The 18,861-nt window shown below is 41.2% G+C and overlaps 3 protein-coding genes and 1 long non-coding RNA gene across 6 annotated transcripts; 2 read left to right on the plus strand and 2 right to left on the minus strand.

The window, feature by feature from the left end:
- Window positions 1–13: 13 nt before the first annotated feature.
- On the minus strand, window positions 14–5,247 carry LOC103991260 (uncharacterized). The gene is made up of 6 exons (XM_009410640.3): window positions 4,599–5,247; window positions 965–1,017; window positions 802–889; window positions 616–714; window positions 438–550; window positions 14–362 (listed from the first exon to the last, which is right to left on the minus strand). Exons 1-6 carry the CDS (start codon window positions 5,097–5,099, stop codon window positions 338–340), a joined length of 879 nt encoding a protein of 292 aa, XP_009408915.2. The 5' UTR covers window positions 5,100–5,247; the 3' UTR covers window positions 14–337.
- Window positions 5,248–7,202: 1,955 nt separating this feature from the next.
- LOC135643799 (uncharacterized) lies at window positions 7,203–9,491 on the plus strand. 2 transcript variants are annotated; one of them, XR_010498352.1, is made up of 3 exons: window positions 7,218–8,369; window positions 8,469–8,584; window positions 9,016–9,491. It is a non-coding gene; the product is annotated as an uncharacterized LOC135643799 (long non-coding RNA). The 2 variants fall into 2 exon arrangements; XR_010498351.1 differs by having other exon boundaries at window positions 7,203–8,584.
- Window positions 9,492–10,426: 935 nt separating this feature from the next.
- On the minus strand, window positions 10,427–13,520 carry LOC135643798 (cytochrome P450 90D2-like). 2 transcript variants are annotated; one of them, XM_065161156.1, is made up of 8 exons: window positions 13,159–13,520; window positions 12,752–13,076; window positions 12,391–12,540; window positions 12,069–12,314; window positions 11,885–11,974; window positions 11,621–11,806; window positions 11,299–11,423; window positions 10,427–11,136 (listed from the first exon to the last, which is right to left on the minus strand). In XM_065161156.1, exons 1-8 carry the CDS (start codon window positions 13,368–13,370, stop codon window positions 11,049–11,051), a joined length of 1,422 nt encoding a protein of 473 aa, XP_065017228.1. In that variant the 5' UTR covers window positions 13,371–13,520; the 3' UTR covers window positions 10,427–11,048. The 2 variants fall into 2 exon arrangements, with proteins under 2 accessions (XP_065017228.1, XP_065017229.1); XM_065161157.1 differs by having other exon boundaries at window positions 13,155–13,288.
- A 1,687-nt stretch (window positions 13,521–15,207) lies between these two features.
- On the plus strand, window positions 15,208–17,867 carry LOC135643321 (protein IQ-DOMAIN 6-like). The gene is made up of 5 exons (XM_065160130.1): window positions 15,208–15,870; window positions 15,974–16,234; window positions 16,322–16,549; window positions 16,731–16,844; window positions 16,921–17,867. Exons 1-5 carry the CDS (start codon window positions 15,802–15,804, stop codon window positions 17,614–17,616), a joined length of 1,368 nt encoding a protein of 455 aa, XP_065016202.1. The 5' UTR covers window positions 15,208–15,801; the 3' UTR covers window positions 17,617–17,867.
- The last annotated feature ends 994 nt before the right edge of the window (window positions 17,868–18,861 follow it).

Here is an 18,861-nt window from a genome sequence, read left to right on the forward strand (position 1 = left end):
ATCTAACATCAAATAACTCTAAACAATTTGTAACTTCATACATTTGTAGTTTTACATATATCAAAAACAGCCCAAGTCTCTTAGTATGGCATCAGCAAATATGTTTACAATGTAACATCACAGACCTAAATTTGAGGACCAACAAATAAAACATCAGACCTGTAACCAATTAGTATCCACTCTTCTATGCTTGATAGCAGTCCAAAAGTTCTACAGCCAGTTAAAAGAGCACTTGAAGACAACACTGAGAGATGCACATGGACATCCCAAAAGAAAAAAGAAAACAGTCCTACTGTGGTTGAATAAACTCTTTGGACAGCAAATGTACACCAGATAATTATCTCAGCTTGCGGTTTCTTTGCCTGCAAAAGATCCAGAGAGTATATGAATGTGACACCAAATGCCCAGGAGTAGCTAGTTAACAGTATGCTACTGACCAGAACAAATCCTTCTTTTCCTGAGCTAAGAACTCCTCGAATGAGATATCAGGCAGTTCGGCAGCTTGGTCTGATTCAGCCTTCTGCTCCATGTTTGCGCTAACCTCAAGCATCTGCCAATAGCATGTCAGATGGGCATTAAAATCACATAATCAATATGGTGCGGGTGTGTTATTACTGTTTTATATGCTGGTGAGAGCTTGAGCTGCTCCTGAAGTAGATTATAAACAGTTGCATCTTCCTCCACTCTCTTGTGCTCAGCTTCTAGTTTGTATATCTGCAGGAACGTACAAAGAATTATCTTCGGGGAAATGCATGAAATATATACTAGCTGCTGTGGTCAAGCAATGATTCTTAATATAACCTGTTGGCAAAGACGATCAAAAGAAGATCTGTCAGCTTTATACAATAATGCTTTCTTTATTTTGAAACTCCTTTGAATAATCTCTGACCTGAAAAGGGTGGATGCATAATTTTTCTGGCATGATAACAATAAATAACAGCAAGAGTGTAAATTGGCTACATACTTGCGCTGCAATTCATTTCTTGCGTCAACCAGACAGTTGATGAACTGACCAACCTGAACAAGAGAATGCTCATTATATGCTCCAACAACTCCAACCAAGCTTATCAGATACATGGGGTTTCTTTCACAAAATCAGTTTGAAATGAAATAGAAACTAAGCATCCTCAAATTTAAAGGACAGTTGCAGAAAGGGTCTGTTGATGTAGAGCGAGTTGTATGATAAAAAAAAGTGTTCTGTATGCAAAAGCCAATAAGATTCAGTCAAAAATATTGAATATAAAAGCATCCAACAAATCCACTTCATTCATTGAAATGGGAAGTTGAAGAATTGCTGTGTTGGTGATGAAAGAAAGATTCAAACGAAATACATAAAGGACAGATTCATTCAACTTTACAATGGACAGGTAGCCTATTATTTAGCTACAATGAATGCATCAGTTGCTCAGTTGTTGGATTAAAATGGTGAATAAAAAAATCTCTCCTTTTCCAACTTAGCTCAACCTTCTAATTAAACATCAATAAATGATTGCAGGCTAAAGATTGTGAATCTAGATATTTTTTATTCAATATTAGCTTTCTTGTAATGTCTATTTGGTAAGGTGATCTTTGTCTAACAGAGATACTTTTCTCATTTTCTATGCTTCACGATGAGGTATCACTAGCTTTTATGAGATCATGACTAAGATAGTTATTGTGTTTGACTTATCCTGCCAGATATTCACAATCAGAAATTGTCTCTATCCAAAGTTATCCATATGTTATTATCTATAAGCTGAGTTTTTAGCACAAATTTAGAAAGTATCCTGGGTATGTCTTTGTACTAGGCTTCCAATAAGAATGTGGTGTGGATCCTGATTTATGGCTAAAGACTTAAGAAGTCAGATCCAATGCAGGATGCAAATGTTGAGTTCTTTTTTCCTGCAAAAAGAAAGATAATTGTTTTTCCTTTAATAAGATGCCACAGCAATGGCTATATATTTGTCACAAAGGCAACCAATCATTGTGATTTGGTTCCAAATTATATGCTCTTCTACATCAGAACCATAATAGGCATGTGATCTCCAGAATATTAACGAGCCTTTATAAAAAACAACAGAAATATATATAATATATATTGGAACTGGTATTTTAAGAACCATGTTTCACCTCCAAACTAAAATTTGAGAATCACATTTTAAATGTATAAAGATATTAACCACTTATATTAATTGAAAGTGTGTTTTCTCATCGAACATCTATAGCATGAAAGTTCCTGCTTTCAACCTCAAGGCATCATGCACATTAGAGAAAGAACTTCACATAGTTTCATAGCTGAGTCAAACATCTATTTTCTTAATATTTATTATATGAAACTGCTATTCTTAAGAGAAACACAAATGCCACAGAATCAAAGTAAATAATAAAGGCACGTCTTTAGATGAATAAACTAAGCTCCTCTCTGTCTCCAATCCGTGGGGCTATCAACAATTTCTAGTATATTCTGTAACTGGACTATATCAAATGCCTATACAACAGTTTTGGTGCCCATAGCTAACTTCTAATACCAGTTTCCACAGCTTCCAGGATTCTCATGAATTTACTGGGAAATGGTTAACCAAAAAGTGGTCATTCTTTGAAAGCATTTCAAATAACAAAATAAAATAACTTCCACATGCAAGTTAGTCATTCTCAAGTGGTTTCTTCATTGATGTCACTTCCAATCTTGCAGGCTAAAAATAAAAGTTCTTCAAGACTCCAAATGAAAACAAGAGTTTTCTTTTTTTTTTAATGAAGTGATCAATTTGTAAGGACACCTCTCAACCTTTGCTGTTTACTTCTAAATGCAGACAATTCCACTTTGCGCGTGTGAAATATCCTAGTTGTTCTTCATAATACACAAAAAGAGAACCAGATGTCCTATTTGAATGGGTTGCTCGATCGATTGCAATATATCCGTGAGGAGGGCAACAGAAATGTTATATGAATATAAAAAGTTGAAAATTAGCAACAACCTGGTTTTGTAAGCCACATGCCTTCAGTACCAAAGTCGTTATAATTCAGAAAAGTATACACATGCAATTAACAGGCAGTCAAATTTATGCAATCAAAGATGAGATATATATCTAAAAGTTCCTCCTTTTGCTACTTATTCTATTTCAGGAACTACATATTATATGTATATATATGGATATAATTGATTAACAAATATCTAAAGTAACAGGGAAGTCTTGATTTATCCTCCTAAAGTAAAATACATGATTGAGGTTCAAGATATCTGAACTGGAAAGTTTTCTTGGCATTGTTAGGATAACTGAAACGGCTAACAAGAATATGTCATTCATGACCTTGAATGCACAATTCAAGATCCCTAGATGGAATTACAGATTGATGATAACACAGAGCTATATTTTACATGTTGACTGTAAACAGATGAAATTAAAAGAACGATGCATTAAAATTGAAGACAAGGATATCATCAGATGTTCCATGACAAGCGAGGCATATGTTGCCTATTATGCCCATTACAAACATGGATAAAAGAAGGGTGACAAAACCAACTTGTTTTGGTGACATAAATATTTCATGTCATCCTAAAAATGATGAACCTACTAAAAAATCAATTGGAATTCGATAAACTATGACCAATGATGACCCGGATTTGCTAAGCCTAAAATATAAAAAAATATTGGAAAATGTAGAAGTGCAAATTGAATAGTAGAGATAAAGAGAAATGCATGATTGAAATGATCAGATCTTTAATTTTGTCTTCGTGGACTGTGAAATTTAAGTATCCTATTGGTAGAAGATGAATAACAAGAGCTCCGCTTAGGTATAAGATGGCAAAATTCTGATGTTAATCCTATGATTTCCCAGAATGCCTCCAAAACCAAAGAATGAAACGGAAATCCTATTCCAATCTCTAGGCATATAGAAAAGGTCTCCTTCACTGGCATCTACATCGCCCATTCTGCAGTACTCTAGAATATGATGTAAGTAAACAGGTTGAGTAAATGTCGTCCACATAACATTTTCCCATCTGATTGATCTTTAACAATAAAAATTACGATTGTGATTTGTGTTTAGTAATCAACATATATGAAAATAATTATTACTGAGTGTGATAAGTTTTCATGAATCATGTAATGGATAAATCTATGCTCCTTGACATATTTTCCATATTTGGCTGACTGTTAAGTGGGAAAAGTTAGCCTATATTGCAACTTTTTATGGTTAAGATTACGTACTCTGCGACATCAATTCTGATTGATTTTCCAAATACCAGTTTCCTATATTTTCTTTATGATCCCTTCTCATGGTCCGATTAAGAGTCACAAGATAACTACACCAAGTTCAAAACCCTAAGAATAAGTAAGAAGTTAGGGTTAAGATGTTCTAACAAATGACCCGATCACCACATGGAATCGATCAATATCATAGTGGGAGGAAACCTCACACGGCATGACATCAATAAAATCTCCAACTTTTCTTTTCACGACTGCAAAATCTCAAATCTTATGAATTTATATCTTTGTTCCCTTCTCCTCCAAGTATAAGATAAATCAGGGATAGCAAGAAAGAAAAATCAACCGCAGCTACAAAACTTCGTCAAAGACACGAACGCCAAAAGCTAAAAGTTCGAGGGAGAGCAAGAAAACCTGAGCGACTGTCAAGGTCTTGGCTTTATTGGACTCGACGATCTCATCATACTGTAGCTTGATCCTCCTCTGCGTCGAGCTCGCAAACGAGGAGAACGGGTAAATACGGTCCATCCTCCGGTTCCCCACCTCTCCCATTCCATACGCCGCCGCCGCGTTCCCATCGTCATCTCCCCCTTCCGATCCCCCGCGACAACCCCCCCTCTTCTTCCTCGCCTTCTTTCTCCTGCCCTTGTCCTCACCGCCCGCCGGCTCCGCCGCTGCCGCCGCGTCCTTCTCCCCGCCGTCCTTGGGCGGCTGCGGAGGTGGGTCCCACGCGGAGAGGTCGCGGCGGAGGTGATGGTGCTCCTTTTCTCGGCATCCGAGCCACGGATGCCCACGCTTCTTGTTCCTGAGGTAGAGGAGGAGGAGGAGGAAGAGGAGGGAGAAAGAAAGGGAGGAGATGAATAGGAGGAAGGAGGAGGAGGAGGAGTACGCAACTACAGATGGTGGCACCGCCATGGGCGGAGGCTCGACATCCCACAAGAATAGAATAGAGAGGATCAGAGAGAACCCCTACTCACTTCTTTCTGCCCCTCCTGCTTCGGCTTTGGGTTCCAATGTTCTGTACAAGCCTTCTTTTTTGTTGAGGCGGAGGTGGCAATTTGGGTACGGCGTTGGAATACTTGCGGTGAAGGAAAGGGGTAAGCAAACAATAATAATAATAAAGAAAAGAAACGGTAAAAAAACAAAAAAAAGAAAAATTGAAGTGGAGTGACAAAAGATAAAGCAGTACTATTCTTTTTCATGGCATATATATATATATATATATATATATATATATATATATATATATATATATATATATATATATATATATATATATATATATATATATATATATATATATATATATATATATATATATATATATATTTTAATTAGATCTTTTTTGAATTTAAACTTTTATATTAAAATTTTTATAATTATGAAAGTAAAATATTTAAATTTATTTATCCTAATATCATCAATTTTAATGATAAAAATATGAAAAAAATGAGTAAAAAAATAATCTTAATGTTCCAATTGACAATGACGTTGTTGGGCCACAAATGACTATTACGGATGAGAAAAGTAATAGTGAGAGATGAGGATCGCTATAATTGTCAACTATATTCACATCAATATAATTGTCGAGCAACGAAAGTGCAATCAATGCAGATACCGAGTGACACTTTTACCATTGGACAACTACATCAATATCAATGTAAATATAAAGCAACAAAAGGATAACTCAATATTTACGTCGATATCAACGTAAATATAAAACAGCACGATATAAAACAAGTCCTCTCGCCACCGTTTTTCTCATTCATAATAACTACATGTGGCCCTAGCAACATCAACTTTTGCCACCATCATTTAAAACATTGAAATTATATTTTTTACTTATTATTTTTATATTTTTATATATTTTTATTAGTAAAATTAATAATTTTATGATAAATAAATCTAAATATTTTACTTTCATAATTATAACTATGATGTTAAAAAGGTTTAACTATAGAAGATATCGTTGGTAGTCACATAAAAACAATATATGAGAATCAGTAACATATTTGATTGTGTTATATATACATAACACAAATACTAGTAGGACATAATATTTTTATTTATTTTTAATATAGTATGGAACACTCTCGTCCGAAAATTATAGTATACATGATACATAAAATTTCTTTCAATTTATCATCCATATGATAAATAATATAATATGAGACTACCATTGGTTTCCTTCCCATTTATCATCCATATTAGAAATTACATGATGAGGGATTATAGCATTAATGCCACACAACTTTTGTTTCTATGTTGGGAAAAATACAGCATGAAATTGTAGTGTTAATGGTGTACAAGTTTTCTTCCTTCAATTTGTCATCCATATGAGGAACAATATAATATGAGATTGTAGTGTTAGTGCTATACAAGTTTTCTTCCTATTTATCATCCATCTCAAGGGAATAAATGTAATATAAGATTGTAATATTCATGCTGCACAATTTTTCATCCATACAAGACCTAATTTGTATATCTCATCAACAACATACTAAATCATTTATGGATTCCTTAAACAAAATAAGAATCAAAGATAAAAATATTTACATGTTATGGTAAAACTACAAATAGTATGTGATGAAGATGAGATCAGATCATAATATTTTATTGTCCATAAAAAAGAATCATTGATAGAATTGAGTCAACATCAAAGCATTTTAGAAATTCAAACCATGAAAGACCCAAGAAAATTCTAAAAATATCTTTTAAGAACAGTCCATTAATGTATATAAAGGATAAATGACAGCATAATGAGCATACAATGAAGAACTTGCCACAGAACCAAAGGTGACAATGTCGGTTCGAACCGGTCCGGTCCGAGTCAAGAAAATTTCAAGCCAATCGAGGGTCCGTCAACTGAGCCGGTTCTCTTAGATGTGCGCCAACTGACCCGATCCGCTATTCGTATTTGGATCCAAGTCAGTATATCTAAACCCGCCGCACTACGGTCCGGATTCTGGCCAGTATTGTGACGCCCATGTCGCCCATCTCAACCCGACCCGTTGTTACCACCACAAAACGTCTCACCGGAGTCGAATGCCCCTCTCTCTCTCTCTCTCTCTCTTCGATGAGCCGACGTTAGCAGCAGCAGACGGCGAGAAACCAACCCTAACGCGAAGGTGACACCTGAAACGCTAATCCATAAAACCCTTACGCCTACCCAAATCAACAAAAGCGCATGGTGTCGCTGAGTCGGGCGGCCTGGAGGGCTCTGGGCCGCTCCCGACGACCATGGCCGAGGCGACGACCGAGGTCTACCGCCACGGGAGGGATATCGGAGCCGAGGTCTGGGAGCCCGTCAGAGAGTGCCGATGTCTCGTTTTTAAGTTCGGCACTAATAGTGTTCCAAAAATGACGTTTTGTGTCCCAAACGCGCCATTGTTGTACGGAATTGGACAGGGATGGGAGAGGGCGAGCCGGCGTAAGTATAGACTACCATGGCTAGTTTTCTTGGATCTTTGGTGACTCTCTTAGGTCAGATGGCAGATTGGCTGCGATCAGCTTCCAATTCGATTTCCAGTCAGTATCCGAAGAATTGAGGGTTTCAGATATAATTCTGTTGATTATGATTCAATTTGGTTGACTCAGACAAACGTTGATCGAGAACATTGTAGATATACAGGTTGAGACAGGGCTACAGGTGCTGCTTGTGCTTTAGGTAAGACATCGGTGATGAAATGTTGTAACTATGTCTATCTCTTAATTGGAACTGCATGCTTTCCGCTATTGACTTTTTTAATTACTGGATGCCCAGCATATGAAATATTTGATCAATTATGACTTTGTTGGATCCTTAGAGGATTATTTATGCCACATTGGTCAAACAGGCTGGCTCAAGCAACTGGAACAGCCCATATCTTTTCCTGCAGCTAATATAGTAGAAAAGGATTGGCTAAAATGTCTCAAAAGTGTCCACCTGCAGTTTATTCTACAGTTCTCTTTTGTTTCACCATCATATGGGTTATTATGAAGTGCTGTTTCTTTTATATCTAATCATCTTTTGCTTTCCCCCTTTACTTCTGCTTGCTGATGCAACTGTCTTTTTTTTTTTTATTATGATCTTATGGTACTCAAATATGCTATCAAGTTACTCAAGTGTGAGGATGTGATATATATGAAATGTAGAACACATGTCCTAGTTGCTCAACCACCTCGGGCAGTCAATGGGACTTTCAGGTGCAGTGTCGAGCAAAATCACGAATATATATTTTTGGAATGCTCATTGTGTTTTGCAGTGCTATGCATGACAAAGTCATATGACCACAATCTTAACAGGTCATTGACATTTGTGATCGCGGGAGAGGCTATGGCAGTGGTTGCCCATGGAACTAACATATGATTGACTGTTTGGTTGCTCAAATGTTTGAGGCAACGAATTGCCAGTTAGTGAGGTCAGTCTACCTGTTGGTTTGGTATTGTTGACTTATAGCAGGCAAACATATAATAATCATAGTCAGACAATTATAAATGTAGAACAACATGATTTACTTCTTAAGGGTCTTTTGTCACTAATAGTTTTGAATTTAGATTTTTCGATATTATGTTAACCTGATTTAGATCATCGTAACTTAGGTGCTATGTCAGCATTAAGGTTTGATGATTTAATAAACTCGTTTGAGGTAGAGTGTAGCTCGTTCTTGTGCCATACTTTGGATTGGATTTTATGTTGCCTGACCGCCTTGAACATGGAGATTTTGCTTCATGTTTCTTTCTTAGATCTATGACTGGTATTCAATAATTAATGTCATATTTGGTTTTCTTTTCTCTTTACTTCAATATGTTGGAATCGTGCAAACTAATTTAACAAATTTCTTTGAAACAGGTGCTCTCGATGGTTGATTGAGATTTTGACTTGGAGACAATTCACTGCAAGCAGTGAGACATTTGGCACCAATAACACAGTGTTGAAGTTTATCCGTCTTTGAACGGTAGTCATCAGCTATTATTTTAATCTTCCAAGAGTGGAATTTTCTCATGTTTGGAAGGCAATCGACAAGATCAAGACGAATTGGGACAGCTGGAGGATATCGCTCCATTTTGGTACGCAGAGCATTAGTAATGACAATTCTTACACATCTCTAAAGGCTATAGATCCCAAACAAGATCTGGTCATGTAATTGTAGTGCCTTTTGGACCATATTATCTAGGCTATTACCAGTGTTTTTTCTGTCATGCTCAGAACATATACATACCAAATGTTAGACATCGAACAAACAGAAAATGAACTCTGTGGTATTTTGGCTAGTTTTCTTACTACCGGCCAGCAAAAACGAAATGTAATATTTGAATTTACCACCACACTGTATTGGGTTGTTCGCCAGACACTTTCATGTAATTGAGAAACGATTGGAATCCAAGTTATGATGCCAAAAGTTCAGTATCATTCAAGTTGCATCTTCTGAATATGATGAATCACCTACTTGGAAGAATCTAATCATTGATTATGGCTGAGACAGCAACTGTCTATTTTATTGAGTAGCAGCATTATTAAGTTTCTGGGCCCCTGATCTCATTTTCCCTGTCCATGTTTAGGTCTCCATTATCTCATCATTGTTCTTGCTAGGTATATCTTTGAAGCAGCAGGCATGATTCAGTCGATATCTAATCACAGTAAGTTCGAATCCTTGCACAAAAAATGGAAATCAGATATACACCATTACACCAACTGGTTGGGTGAGTTTATCGATCCATGGAACTGCAGAAATCTCAACTTTAACCTCGAGACAGACATTGTGGACAGAGTTATCGACTCTGCCATTGGTGATCTCTTCACCCAGGTAACTTTTACACTTACTGATCAATGTTGGTCTCACTATAGCTCGTTTTACCTTCTCCCTCCCTTTCTAATGCTTTCTTTCGTAGGGAAGACCTCTGGAAAGGCACAATAACTCCCATATCTTTTGCCTCGATAACTCCTCTTGCAACTTGCACCGCCGTGGGGGTCCAGTGCAGGACTATGGCCACCTCTCTCTCTCTCTCTCTCTTGGTTTAGTGAGTTGGAAATGGCCAGTGCGACTCTTGGTGGAGAATCTAGCGCAGTTCTGCGGTTTCAGGAACCAAATGCCAATGGCTCAGTACAAGTACATAACTGTGCCACGTACGTGATCTCAGACGCATAAATGCGTGTATAGACACGTACATGCACATGGAATTGGATTAACCTCAGCTGCGCAATGCTGATCTACGTAACTGTACGTAATGTAGAGGTACTCACCAATGGAGTCTACTACACATCCAAAAAGTCCCATATATGTGGTGTATGAACTTTAGTTTTCAGGAGAGTCATTACAAATCCCACCAGATCTTGGTGAGGCTGCTGCAAGTCTCAGAGGATCTATGTATCTTGTTGTATTCTACTACATCTCACCGTGGAGCCCACTCTCCCTTGTCACATTTGGTGCAGTGTGCCTAGACCTGATAGGGAAACGATGGGAAGACACCAGTGGTCTCGGAGGAGACACTGCTTGCATCTTGAGACCATGGAAGCCTTTGGACCTCTTCCTCGAAGCTAAGCCACACCAAGATGGCAGAGAGTCCTTGCTACGGTCCCCACTGCATGAAAGCAACCCCACTTCGGTGTCCTCTCCACTCCCACTTTGTCAGCAGCATGCGGCAGCACAAGCCAAGAGTTGGAATTGCCGATGAAGCTATGCTAGCTTTGGCAGCCTTCTCTAGGTCCTGCATACGCCCCCCCCACAACATCCAAAGCAGCTTTCCCTGGTCAAAGTCTCAGAGCTCATCGCATTCACCACATTTATTTCTCTTGTTGGGGGTTGTGATCCTCCTGCGACCGTGTTTCCCTTTCCTCTTCTCCTCCTCCTGAGTTCATCATGCTCCTGTTGCTGTGTGGTATAATCAGCTCTTCCTCCTTACCCTGATGGGCAATCCCCTCTTCAGTCTCACGGTGGGAAAGTTCACTATCTGGTCCTCCTCTGCCGCCCACCTGTGGTCACACAAAGCCGATCCGACTCCATCACGCATGATGATGAAACGAAGACAGTGATACCAGCACACGTGTGATCCGTGATGGATGCACCAAAAGCAGCAACAAGAAGAAGCAAAGGAGTGGAGAGATCTGGAGAGGAGGGGGGATGGCAATCCTTACGTGAAGTTGGTGACCAAGTGGTGAAGAAAGATGGCAGCCTCCAGCCTGGCCAGGTCCAGCCCAGGGCACAGCCTTTGCCCACCTCCAAAAGGAGTAAAGCTACAAGAAGAACTCATGTCCCTGTCCTGTGGGGGCGCCCCATGGCGGAGAAGAACGCACTCAGATCAGATAAGCAGAGGAGGGAGATGATGTAGCAAAACAGCAACTCGCATGAGGTCGACCAACACCCCAACTCTCCCCCCCCTCCCCCTCCTCCTCCCCCTTTGCGTGTGTTGTGCAAAGGAGGGGCAGGTGGGGTGATGGCTCACCAACCCCGACTCACCTTCCACCTCCATGGATCGAACCTGTAGGCCTCGCCGTAGTGGTTCTCGTCGAGGTGGACCGACCGGAAGTACGTGAGCACGCACCACCCTTTGGGTATCAAGTGTCCCCTGATCTCCACATCCTTCACGGCCTTGCGCATGATCCCACTAATTATGTTCCCCATACGTAGAGTCTCCGTTATGACCTGCGCAATCATTCATCTACGTGAATTGATGCCGCAAAATAATCGAACTCGATAGCACCGGATTGACACCCAACTCACGTCTTGCGTAAAGGACAAAGACATGTAGTCTGTCCATCGCAGATCCTCACCGACCAGCGATCTCCTCTTCTTCAGCTGCGTATTCTCTTCCTGAGATCAATTTACAGTGAAATGTCATCTTGACATGCATGAACAAGTAGAAGACCTCCCTGTTCTTAGAGTTCAAACCAGAACGATTTGGTACCTGCAGATGCTGGAGAGCAAGAGGGCATTCGCTGAGGTACTTGACTGCTAGTGTGACAAGAACAGGGACGGAATCTTCAGCCGGAATCATCAGATCGATCATGTTGTCCGATATCAGATCGTCGGTAAGTTGATCACTGGCGTCGTTGATCAACACGTCGACAACATCGCGCGGGGCGCATCCCGAGTTGTTCTTCCTCTTCTCTTCGATGATGCTCTCTATCAACATCCCCATCCTCTTCTTTGCCTGGTCAAGTAGAACACTGGGTTGAATGAATGCCCAACCAAACCAACCATTAGCGTCACCGTATCGGTAGACTTGCCTGTAGCGATCTGTAGAGTCTACTTCCCGGCAGCTTCACGGGCAAAGACATCAACCCGGCAATAAATTCTTTGAATTGTTGCTTCAAGAACGCCATCTCCTTCTCTTTCTCCAGCCCTATCAATGCTTTTACTAGTATTTGGAAGACTACCTGATCGACACAAACTAGACATTATTGATGATAACAACATTACAGGTGCAGCTCATTAAATCCACGGCCACTGAGCCCATTCTTAGGCCTCTCATGTGGTGCCACGGGTGTGCACGTGTGCACCGAATTAATGAGGGGGCGGGCGGGGGGAGGGGTGGGGGGGAGCAGAGGAGGGGGAGGGGGGGGGAGGGTCGATCGAGAGAGGACTAACATTCTTGGTCTCGTCTTGGATGTGGATGAGCTGATGGTCCTTCCACTTGGCCATGGACTCCCGCACGTACCTCTGCATGTCACCGGTGATCTGAGCCTTGAGGTCGGGGGACTTGAAGAAGGCGCCGATGAGGCCGTGAACTCTTCGCTGGAGGTTCCCGTTGATCAACAGGATGGAGGACTTCCCCATCAGCTCGGTGAGGGATTTGGGATACCACGGCACGAAGGAGCTCGCGTCGCTCTGCAGTATGCGCCTGCTGACCTCCGCGTCGGTGGACACGATCGTCGGGCTACCGAACAGGTGAGACCTGAACACCTTCCCGTACCTGTACAGCGTCGCGGGCGTCATGCAGGGACGGGCGATGTACGTATGTATGAGGAGTTATCGATTGGTATTCACGTACGTACATGATCCTACGCTTGTCCATGAATCTCTCGGGGCGAGGCGAGTAGGCGGAGGACACGAAGTGGAGGGTCTCGCCGACTAGAGGCCAACCACGGGAGCCTGCAGGGAGCTGCGCTCGTTGGTTGTTCGTCTTCTTCGTCCTCCAAGTCCGGGCGATGGTCGCTGTCACAAGGAATGCAAGCGACGCCACCCATAGCATCAACAGTTTGTCCATCTTGATCCGGCGATGCTACATGAACCCTTTTCCAGGTTACATACCGATGATGATGAGGAGGCGGAGGAGGAGAAGGAGATGGGAGAGGGAATGGGGTGTGAGGTGAGGTGAGGTGAGGAGTTTGGTGTTCGAGAAGGTAGAAGTACAAGGCCCAATTGGAGGGGCTCCGGCTGTCCCCACACAATTTAATGGTGGCGTCGCCCCCACGTCTATGATTGAGATTGCAAGCGCAGCTGCACGCCTCGTGCCCACATGTGAAGTCCATCACCCCCCTCTCTCTTTCTCTCATGTTTATTAGATGTAAAGCATGCAATGATCTGTGCAAATCTTAAGTTGTGAGTCCCATATTTATATAAACTAAAAGAAACAATCCCATATTTAATGCAATAATAATACTAATAATAATATAAAATTGAATAGTTATGATGTTTTATATTTCTAATTTATTTATTAATATTTCCAAAAAAAAGGAAGCATTTCAATTCTCTCTCTTAATTATTAGATCCAATTGAATAGTGATTTTGACAAGCTTTGAGTCACCAAGTCACATTAATTGGACACAGACTCACTGCCCCACCCAATTATACAAACAATTTGGATCAAATTAAGGTCTGGCAACTTTCTTGCTTGGCAAATTGATATCACTTGCTTTGCCCACATGCATCCCTCCTTACATCATTGGATATGGGTGAGGATGGCACTCCCTTTTCTTGTGGATTGCATTAACTTGATCTGATCCTTGATGTCACCTGAACCCTAAAGCTTAGGATCAAAAGAAGCCACATCATGTGAGGTGGCATGATGGAGTCTCACCAGACATATGATAAGACATATAAATCTAAATATTTAATACATTATTACCATGATATTCAAAGTAAAATTTTATTCAGATCCTTCTAATTTAAGATATTATTTTGATGGTGATATACTACACACACTTGTAAAAGGTTGATCATTCAAATATATCAATAAAAAATATAAATTGATCATTCAAATATATCAATAAAAATATAAATGTACTTATCAAAGTAAAAAATATTAAAAAGTCTTCGTTTCTTAATTTTTATTATTTACGAATGATTATTTATCTTTGAAAAAAGAGAAAGAGAGTTTAAAATTTTATTCGATTTAAGCATGGATTTTGATAAGATCAATTAGTCCCATGTTGGTTAAGGAGTATGGAAATCAATATCTCATATGTCTGTCGGATCTCTTTTACTCTCAAAAGCGTCTTTTGAGCTCACATGTTTCGACAGGATAAAACTATGCGGGTACATCGATTGTCTAAAACAGATAATTTTTCGTAAACCTATGGGCTGCACCAATGCTCGATCGACTAAATAGTTTCCTTTTCAAGGACAAACTTATCGAATAGATGATTATTTATGGATATAAACTAATTAAAGTTTGAATCCTATCGTAAAAAGGATATAAAATAAAAAAAAAACATAATTTTGAATCCATGGATGATAAATTTTGAGGACGGAGAAGATAGTGTTTTGCTTAGGGAGGGAGAGACGAGGACAAACGGAACACTCGGACGCCTTGGCATCACCGTAGAAGGCATGCAAACCACGGCACCGCCATGCTCGCCGATCTCCTCCACCCGCCCGCGCAGCCCATCGCCGTCACAACAGGAAGCGATACAATTAAAACAGGCGAGAGGTGTGAGCAGTGGTTGGGGAGATCAAACCATGATGGTGACCACAGAAGTTCTCCCTTCAATGATCCGACACAGAAAGATGGTCGTTCTTCTTTCCTTTTTATTGGTAAGATATCCGACAGTAGAGAGTCTATTCAGGTCTTCTTCTACCAAGATCATGCACTACATATCAACTCCAACTTTATGTACTTCACAAGATACATGTATGCATGTAGATATCTTGTGTTAAAACTCCTCATTCTCTTCTTCGTGCCTGTGGCCAATTATTGGTCGCTCTCTCTCTCTCTCTCATGTTTGTGTCAGAACTCCACATCTCAGCCAGCCACCCTGCTGTGGTACCTGCACTGATCCCACCCTCTCTTCGTTCACATTTCATTATCTTTGGTTCATTAGATCGTTAAGCAATGGCGGATGATGAATTAGTGGCCTGATGAATAGACCATCAGGTCTTTAGCTCTGTCCTTTCCCCAAGAAAGAGGCTTCGTAAAGATCACTCTCTTTATGCATAAAGAACAAGAGGAAAGATGAACTATACAGCTTTGGGAGTTAACCCAAGCCAACTGCACCTGCTTTCCCGACAAAGTGAAAGAGAATCCAAGGTTTAGATTTGTTAGATCCTCTCTCTCTCTTAATCCAAATCCCTCCATGTTCTTTTGAATTTGAAATGCTATACAAGCAGCTACACCGTCTTCTCGGAGTCTGTAGCTCCATTTCCGAAGCTGCCACCTTTCGCTCTCTCCTTCCGCTGCGGTGGAAGCCTGTCAAGAAATGGGTGGTTCGGGGAAGTGGATCAAGTCGTTGGTCGTTGTCCTCAAGAAGCAAGAGAAGGATAGCTGTGTAATCGCTGCAGTCTCTGTCGTTTTCCTGTTCAATCTCTTCTCTCATGGGTGGGTCTTTAGAGACTCATTGCGGTTGCGTTGTTGGTTTCCCCTTCTTGAAGGAAAAGAGTGGCGATGGCGATAACGGGAGGAGCAGGAAGTGGAAGAAGCTGTGGAGGAGCTCCTCGTGGGACCACCTGTCGCTGCGGCGGGGATCGAGGGGCAGCAGCCGCCGGTCGGCGGCGTCCGAGGAGTCCGATGCCTCCTCGCTCTGTGACGCGTTCGCCGCCGCGGCCGTCGTCCGCGCCCCTCCCAAGGACTTCAGGGCAGTCAGGCAGGAGTGGGCGGCCATCCGCATCCAGACCGCCTTCCGCGCCTTCCTGGTAACGGAGGAGGACTACACGTCCAGATCAATCTTGCACGAGATGCCTCCAACAAAAATGAGAGCTTGTTGTGGATTGGGATTGCAGGCGAGGAGGGCGCTGCGGGCGCTGCGAGGGATCGTGAGGCTGCAGGCCATAGTGCGGGGGCGGCAGGTTAGGAAGCAGGCGGCGGTGACGCTGAGGTGCATGCAGGCCCTGGTGCGTGTGCAGGCGCGCATCCGGGCGCGGCGGGTGCGCATGTCCACCGAGGGGCAGGTCGTGCAAAGGCTGCTCGAAGCCCGCCGCGGCACACTGGATCCTCTAAAAGAAGCAGAGGTAGCAGACTTGCGTTCTTATCCTTCCATCACAAGCTTTTCCTCGTTCCTTCCTCCAAAATCCCCATCCATAGTTTAGTTTAATGTGACATCAGAAAGAAGTAAATGCTTCGAGATTAGCTACGAATGCTTTGTGAATCTTCCTTATATCATGCTGTTGTGCATCATCTCGTCGTTCTTAGGAAGGATGGTGTGACAGTCCGGGCACAGTAGAAGAAGTAAGAGCAAAGCTACAGATGAGGCACCGAGGAGCTGTCAAGAGGGAAAGAGCCATTGCTTATGCTCTTTCTCAACAGGTGAATGCAATAAGCATAGTTTTCTTTCAGCCTCTTGCCCGATTGCGTAGCAAAGTTCTTTCCCTTCTTCTTTCAGCAATCTAAGTCAACCCTCGGTGGAAGATCAAAGCAGAGTTCGGTCTCTTCAAAGCATAGTGGTTTTGATCAGAGCAATGGGAGCTGGAGCTGGTTAGAGAGGTGGATGGCTGCAAAACCATGGGAGAGCAGGTTGATGGAACACAAAGTCCACAACAATCCTTCCGACGCTGAATCCAAAGAAGACATTTTTGGCATCTACTCAACATGTAGTGAGCCTAGTTCAGTGAGGATAAAGAAGAACAACATCACGACCAGGGTTTCTGCAAGACCCCCAACCATCACTTACAACCACTGCTGCAGAACTCGTTCTGCCTCATCCCCAAGCACCGAACTATACTTCAACGAGAGCTCTGCATCGTCGTCGTCTATCTTCATGTCAACACCGTTCTCGAGCAGCACTCTTCTAGCTTCAGAAAGGACAGAGGACAGCAGCAGCAGTAGGCCCAACTACATGAGCTTGACTGAATCGATCAAGGCGAAGCAGAAAGCTCTGAATGCGCAAAACTCCACACCGCAGGGGCATTCATCCGTGGCTGTTCGCTCTCATCGCAAGACTTTATCTGGTATCGACACAGATTCTTCCATCTTCTCTTGCGATCTGGAGAATCAACCACCACAAAGGGAGAAGAGTTCTGTAAGAAAAATGGAGAAAGTAAATGGTTACCATGGCAAACTACACACTTATGGATCGTAGTGTTCCTGAACGATTGGCTTCGAAGCCTTGGCATGCATGACATGACTCCTTCGCATGTGTGTTCAACATCTTGTTGTAATGTGTGTTTATAGCTTCTTAGGAACTAAAAATTCTTACTGCTAAGAGACTGCATTGTTTTTTTGAAGGATGCATGTGTTCTGCAATTTGACAGTCCTTTGTGTGAAGATCTGATAGATTAGATATCTGCTTTACATATGAATGCAATGTGAGAAACAATAGTTGCTGAAATATTCACAAGCACAAACATACAGTGCATTTCAAGGTGTTTCTGATTTGAAGTATACACACATGAATACCTACTTGGAGCTTCATTGTACATCTGATTCCAGGTATAGCACCATTATTTGGTTCTTTGCATGCCATTAAGGTCTTGACATATATTTCCTCAACAACAAAATACTTCTGCAGGTTTTTTATTCTGAGTCTCAACAGATAAGATTTGCGCATCTTTTCATCATATTTTTACTCAATTTTCTCTTCTCCATATGCTTTAGCATATTTATCGAGTAACAAAGAATTATCAAAATGAGAGTCAAAGATCCATATAGTCAATCCTGAATAGTTCAAATATTACAGCTTGTGATAATATGAAATTGCCCAAATCTTGTTACAAATATTAGATCATGAGATAGCCTTACTGTGTCATGAGCTAGAAACAGGTTTGACTTCCATGTGGATCCAAGACAAGAGGTGCAGGAGACTACAAATGTTTCATTTTCCAAATTGGAATTAGCAACTTGTTTGAAAGTGTATTTGGGAATGCAACACAAGTTGTTGATTTGATTTACTTAATCCACAAATTAGCATCCATTGCCATCTCTCTTTGATCAACAAAATCCCATACTAAGTATAATATGCAAACAGGCAGAGTTTCCAACCAATACAGTTGTATTCTGAAGTGTTGAGGCTCCAAACCTCAACTGGTCAACAACTTTGCAGAGGACATCTTTGGTTATTTTACTGATCATTTATTAACTTCTGTTCTAAGGAATCTTTCTATTAATCTCCAAACTTCAATTGATTATGTCTGTTTACTTTCTTAATGTCTTTGTTGGTGAAATTTCACACTCCAACTTGCCAAATTGGTGATCACTAGGTCTTTTTATGTCTCTCTGTTTCATGATTAAGAGAAAGATTCCTTAGAACAGAAGTTATGGCAATAAACATTATGTCCATGTAATTAGCCAAAACATCGGCGGTGCATAATTCTATCAGCCAATTAAT

Source organism: Musa acuminata, chromosome BXJ3-7, assembly GCF_036884655.1.
Source record: "Musa acuminata AAA Group cultivar baxijiao chromosome BXJ3-7, Cavendish_Baxijiao_AAA, whole genome shotgun sequence".
Lineage (NCBI taxonomy): Eukaryota > Viridiplantae > Streptophyta > Magnoliopsida > Zingiberales > Musaceae > Musa > Musa acuminata.